This window comes from Notothenia rossii (assembly GCF_949606895.1).
Source record: "Notothenia rossii genome assembly, chromosome: 9".
Classification (NCBI taxonomy): Eukaryota; Metazoa; Chordata; class Actinopteri; order Perciformes; family Nototheniidae; genus Notothenia; species Notothenia rossii.
Genome location: NC_136907.1, coordinates 26,002,603 through 26,008,815, shown reverse-complemented (window position 1 = coordinate 26,008,815; position 6,213 = coordinate 26,002,603). Strand labels below are relative to the sequence as shown.

General features: G+C 39.1%; 1 protein-coding gene across 1 annotated transcript; it reads right to left on the bottom strand.

The window, feature by feature from the left end:
* LOC307020456 (T-box transcription factor TBX2b-like) lies at positions 1 to 5,784 on the bottom strand. Its single transcript, XM_079651817.1, has 7 exons — positions 5,204 to 5,784; positions 4,534 to 4,801; positions 4,286 to 4,432; positions 3,982 to 4,058; positions 3,740 to 3,903; positions 2,300 to 2,766; positions 1 to 582 (listed from the first exon to the last, which is right to left on the bottom strand). The coding sequence occupies exons 1-7, from the start codon at positions 5,566 to 5,568 to the stop codon at positions 313 to 315; spliced, it is 1,758 nt and encodes a 585-aa protein (XP_079507943.1). The 5' UTR covers positions 5,569 to 5,784; the 3' UTR covers positions 1 to 312.
* Positions 5,785 to 6,213: the final 429 nt, after the last annotated feature.

Below are 6,213 nucleotides of genomic sequence, written 5' to 3'. Positions count from 1 at the left end.
ACACGAGTCAATATAATGAAGCCTCATGGTAACATATGTGGGTGTCTTAAATCACCAAATCAGTGTTTATTAGAAAGGTCTATTGATGATACAGTAAAATAACAGTTTGAATGGCAGCAAAACATGCAGTTTCTCCTACAAAAATGTTATTTTAGGTGATAATTATGTTTATTATAATAAAGTTGTCCGTGTTCGTCTCCCGCTAACAACATATAGGAGAGTCTATTGTGGAGGAAGTGGTTTTTGAAGTCCTTTAAGTGAGTTTTGGGGTTCAATATTAGAACCCTTAATGTTTTTCGGTGGAGCAGCCATCTACTTGGCCTTGGTTTTGTGAGACACTGGACTTGACTCTCTGCTCCCTGATTTGGACAGCTCACATTGGGTGTTGGAGCTTGAGGTGAGGCCTGAGGTGGCAGGGGTGGTGGGGATCTGATAAGGGTTGAATCGCAACCAAGGCCGAGAGCTGCGAAAACACTGGTTCCTGGCCAGTGTGGAGGTCGCAGAGCAGGACGGGAGAGCTGGGGCTGCCATGTAGCCGTAGGGATAGGAGAAGAGTCCTCCAAAGGGTGACAGTGAGAGTCCCTGCAGTAAAGAATACAACTGTTAATTCCTCTCCTAAAACCCAAAAGATGTTCTGATCACATTTCATCACATACAGTCTTGTACAATGGGCAAAACCGCTTGTGTCCATAGAGACAATTCTATTTGTGTCCCTGCATCACTGGTTGTATGGCTTCTAATCGATGAGTCGTCAACTATTAAATGAATCCCTTGCTATTTTGACTTTTTAAGCAAAAAGAGTGAACGTTGTATAAGTGAAGATTCTTAAACGTGAATATTTTCTGTTTTATTTTATCTTCTATGACAGTAAAATGAATATATTTGGGTTTTGGACAAAACATGACTTTTTAAGATGACATCTAGGGCTTTGGAAAACCCTAAAGGAATATTATTTTTACCATTTTCGGACATTTAATTCAAACAACTTATCGATTATTTAAAAAGATTTTTGATGGATTACTAGACATTATAAAAAGTTGTCACAGCCCTACTGCGAGTGCAGCTGAGAGTGGTTTTAAAGAAAAAAGTATTTTTGTATGTTGCAGTTATTATATCCCATTATTTCCTAGCCTTGCACCCCCTCAAATTAATATTTTGACCCATTGTAGGTTGGAAACCACTGGCTAAATTAGTTTGACTTGGTGGTGTTTGAGGCTTGCATTGCAGGAACACATTGTCTCGACAGATTAGCATGCTGCAAGATCTATTTCCAAGTTCAGTTTTGATCCTAAACTGAGATTTACTGTTTTACACGCTTCCAACCCACTTCCATACTGCCCAACAGAGTTCAACTTTAAGACACATACTTTATGCTTTTTCTCCTCCTGTTAACAGTCCAGCAGTTATATCTGTTTTTGGCTTTTATGAAATGTATTCATAATATTTTAGTACTTTTCCATAAAAACATTTGTCATTGGCAGAACGTTAAATGGAAGGTCACTAAGACCCCATTGCACTTACTGTTTAATGGTCAAGTTGGTGATCAAGAACTGTATTAATCATAATGTATCATCTACGTTGTCATGGTATAATCATAGATATATAAAAATAGATTTGTAATAATTTTGAACATGTTGCCTTGAAGTAGAAGGGTCAGTTTACCTTAATACATTTTCTTTGAGGGGCTACATATATCACCCTGGAGTGGTGGAAGACGATAAGATGTGCTCTTAAAATGTTTGTTGACTCAATCTTTTGTTTTGGCCGTCGCTTATTAGTTTTTTTGGAGCTAGAAATTACACATAGGGTGGAGCCAAGTACAACTTAACGTGAACAAGACCTTTTGAGGAGACCAAAATGTTGCAGTTAACTTTAATACTGTGAAGTATTTGTAGTATAAGTATAAACTTGGTGATGAAATCACAGAGATAACCCATGCCGGACAATGTCTCGGAAGTGTCAATCACAAGTTAGCCACGCCCTCACGTCCTGCTTTATTATGTAATTTGACTCTTAATTGGATCCTAATTTACATAAAGAACATATTGTTGTAGACTTTAAGTTAGCAATTGAGACCTTAAACATAAATGGAAAATGAATTTCAAGTTAATTAATCAAGTAAGAAGTAGAGACATTTTCTCTTAGACTTCTATACAATCAAACGTGATTTTGCAAATGAGTTGCTCGCTGCTGGGTATTAGAAAGAAGGCAAATGTATCGCTTGGCTCTTAAATAATTATGTTAATGGAATATATAAAAATGTGTGATATTAGAGTAGCACACTTCTGTTAAAGCATACCTGAGATGCAAGCATCTGCTGTGACAGGTGAAACAAGAAGGGCGATGAAGATGCGATGCTTTGAGATGTCAGTCCTCCATTTTCTACTCCAGGCAGAGCTGACAACACACCCTCTGGTTTCCCCGACAACTGTCCCGGATGAAACAACAAAGGCGACCCGAACTTAAGAAACTGTTGGCTCTGCGCACTCGAGTAATCCAAAGTCGGAAGGTAATCGCCGTTGAGGGATGACAATCTCTGAGTTTGTAACTTCATTGGCAGCACCCCATCTTTGATTCCGCTTGCATGCTTTTTCAAAGAATCAATGTCCAAAGAGTTCATCTTATCTGATGATGGAAATGTTGTCCTCTCTGTTGTTAAGTCCTGATTGTCATTGCTGAAAGTATGTTCAATCCTCGAACGACTGGCTTCTGCAATGTCCTCATCTTCGAGATCAATTTCTGAGTCACTTCCAATATTATTGTCATCTGATGGAACAAAACACTATGTTCAGTTAAAAGTAAGAAGAGCAAGATTCTGCCTTGTTAGTATATTTTTAGAACACAGGGGACAGAGATGACAAACGTCTTGAGCCATGAGGAGGCAGTGTTCATGCATGACAAACTCATACAATCATTGTAGCAAGGCTCTTTTTTTCTTTCCAAATTCAGTCAAATTAGAGATCTACATCAGAAAAACCTTCCTTCATTCCCATCCAACTCTTATAATGATTTTTTTTTACCAGCTCGTTTGTGAAATGTTACATTTTTGTCAGCTTTGTCATACACCTTGTTGTTACTCCTAGTATACTTGCTTTCCGATATGGTATTTCTGTGGCAGTTTAATCATATAAATTGACTTAAAGGGGAACTTCACCCATTTTCATTATGGTCTTTATACACACTGTCTTGAGTCTACTGCTGAAAAACAGTTGGATGAAAACACATGTTGTGCTTTGAAGACTGCAAATTGAAAACAAATATCTGGGGTTTAATTAGAAATAAGTAAATGCATGAAACCTCATAGCCCACCTTTCATCTAAAAGCAACACACACTGAAAAAACTGAAACGTTGACTTCAATTAAATGTATTATGTAATTAGACATAATTGTATTAGTTAAGTTGAAAGCAATAATATTAAGTTGAACTGAATTGATTATTTATTTAAACTTAATATATGCTTTCAATAACCTTATACAATTATGTGTAATTTGTTGACATAATATGTTTAATTAAAGTCAACGGTTTAGTATTTTCAGTGTACTGGCCCGGTTGTATTTTGGGGAAAGAAGGCAAAAATACCGTGTTATTATAACATTCTTCTTCCATACATGCAGAAGAGGAATGTAAGAAAAACACGGTTATTATTAGTTTTCTGCTTAAAGGATACTTGTTTGTAAAGCATAATTGGGTTCATCAACACAAACATATGTCTGCTTTAACATTAAAACTGCAACCCACCTGGACAGGTTGGTGTGTACATCAGGGGGCTTCTGACCAGCTCGCGAGGGGAATACAAGGGATCTCTGGTACTGGGCTGTTCGCACGAGTCATCAGAATCAGCATAGTCCTGGTCTGCTTTGCCTTGGCTCTCATGCAGCGAAGAAATGGTAAACGGCTTATTTCTGTAAACCATAGATTGAGATTAGATCTACCCTTACGTCCTTTAATATCATGATGAATCAAAATGGTAAAACAAATACCTCTTTTCTCGTCTCCCATTCCCTGCGTCTCGGAATCCTTTGGCAAAGGGATTGTTGTCTATTTTCAGCTGTGTAATCTTGAGGAGAAAATAAATAAATCAGAAAGTAAGTACAGCTCATGTGGGACAAGTTTTTAAAATCTTTTAGTGCCCTAACCCTAAAAAGACCACTCAGTTGCAATTCCAACTGCCATTGTTTTCTCTAATTTCCTTACATTAAAATACACAGTCAGGTGAAACCTTTGTAATACATGCAGGAATAGATTAAACTTGCTGTGAGTCTCTGTGGGGAGGCTGAGGGTTACCTTTTCATTCTGATACGCAGTGACAGCTATGAACTCGGTCTCAGGGAAGACATAAGTCCGAAAGGTGCTGTACGGAAGCTTCATGATGTCGTTGGCCCTCACAACATGAAACCTGGGCTGGTATTTATGCATGGAATTCAAAATTGTCTGGAAAAAGACAAACAAAAATGACATATATATATATATATATTTAAATCACCACTTGTCAATTTACAAAATCCTAAAATCATTACATTTAAATTACTTACATATCCATGCTTATCCGAAATGTTATTGGTGAGTTTGAGTTTATGGAAAGCGACGGGCTTGCTCATCCACTGCTCCCCTTTGGACGGGCTGTCCGGGTGGATGTACATGCGCTTTGGCATCTCCGGGTCAGCTTTTCCAGCCACCACCCAGCGGGAGTTGTGGAACTTGTAGCGACAGTCATCAACAGCGACGATGTCCATCAGCAGAATATACTTTGCTGTTTCAACCAGACCATCTACTCGCACTTTATAAGCCGGAAACATCCTCCTGTAGCAGGGAAATAAACGAATCATTAAAAGTTTATATTTTGACTTTTTGCGAGAAAGCACATCCCATTGTATCTTTTCGGACAATTTGTTACTTTTAAACCTTATATTGGACGATTTATACATCTTATCAGAGGGAATTGTTTTTTGTCAACAAAAAAAAATCAAATAATGGTGCAATAATTTAAAAGGAAACCCTAGAAATAAGTGATGGGGCCCGATCTGAAACGGGTTTAGCTTTTTTGTATTATATTTAAAAAAAAAAAACACCATAAATAAACAGCCTAATAATAAAAAACACAAACAAATACAACTATTATAGCCTACTTTAAATAACAACGTTCCATAAACACACTTTCAAGGACTTCATTACAACACATTATGCTCATTTTCTTCCACGTACCTTCCCGATTTTGTGATAACCATCTCAGTTCCCATTTTGTGGAATTCAGTCCATAAGTGATTTGCATCCAGTGTGACTTTCGGGTCATCCTCCAGCTCTTCATCTGTCTGCAGACTCTTCAGTGTCCGCGGGAGAGTTACTGGCTGATGCTGGCGTCCCAGAGCTGCGCGCATCAGCCCCCCGTCGGAGGCAGGGTGCTCCGGGAGAGGCATGGACTGCGACGCCACGTCTGGGAAAGCAAGCCCGGGGTAAAAGGAAGGCTGAGCGGCGTTAAGGAAGGCTGATAAGGGCAAGGCACCTGGTCGATGAGCTTGGAAAGGATGGTAAGACGCCATGGTAGCCGCTGCGTCAACTGGATATCTCATCGGGGCGCGCTGACGGGCGTCTACATCCACATTTCAACAACCTTTTTTGAGAGTGTGTGAGTTTTGCTGCATGACTGAGATGTAAAAGGAGGGAATGCACATTTCCTGGATTCTCCAGGTACTGGGGCAAAAGCAAGGGTGGTCCTTAATGTTGCTCCACCAGGCTGAACGTGCACGTTGGGACCATGCGCAGCGGAGTGAGGACAGAGAAAGTCAAGAGTACTTACACTTTCACACGTCTGTCCTCCACCACACGCTTCTCTAATGAGTCAGATAACTCAGACAGCGGACACTATCCGGACCAATTACAGATTCAGGGCGTGGCTACAGGGAGTTATCCGGATTTGATTGGTTTAGACAGAATCCATTAACAGCTTTAATCAGCAGAAAGCTGTTAATTAAAGCTGTTAATGGACATAGCATGAAAGAAGGACATTTAAAGCACTTCAAATTATTCTGGTTTTATTACGTTTTAGTGGGCTATTATTAAGAATTCAGATTATATGTGTATGTATTGTTATGATCATTGGGATGAATATGATTAATGTTGCCTTTGCTTTTAATGACTTATGCCAGATAATGAACTGAATTTATAAGCGCGTGCAGGGAGGGTCTTCAAAGTGCAATGCAGGAAAAATATACGAT

Excerpts from the sequence above, each read along its gene's own strand:
- LOC307020456 (XM_079651817.1), bottom strand. The coding sequence starts at position 5,568 with ATGAGATATCCAGTTGACGCAGCGGCTACCATGGCGTCTTACCATCCT. Across the intron at positions 4,802-5,203 it reads GTTATCACAAAATCGGGAAG|GAGGATGTTTCCGGCTTATA; the intron begins GTACGTGGAAGA and ends TCCCTGCTACAG. Across the intron at positions 3,904-3,981 it reads AATGGGAGACGAGAAAAGAG|AAATAAGCCGTTTACCATTT; the intron begins GTATTTGTTTTA and ends TATGGTTTACAG.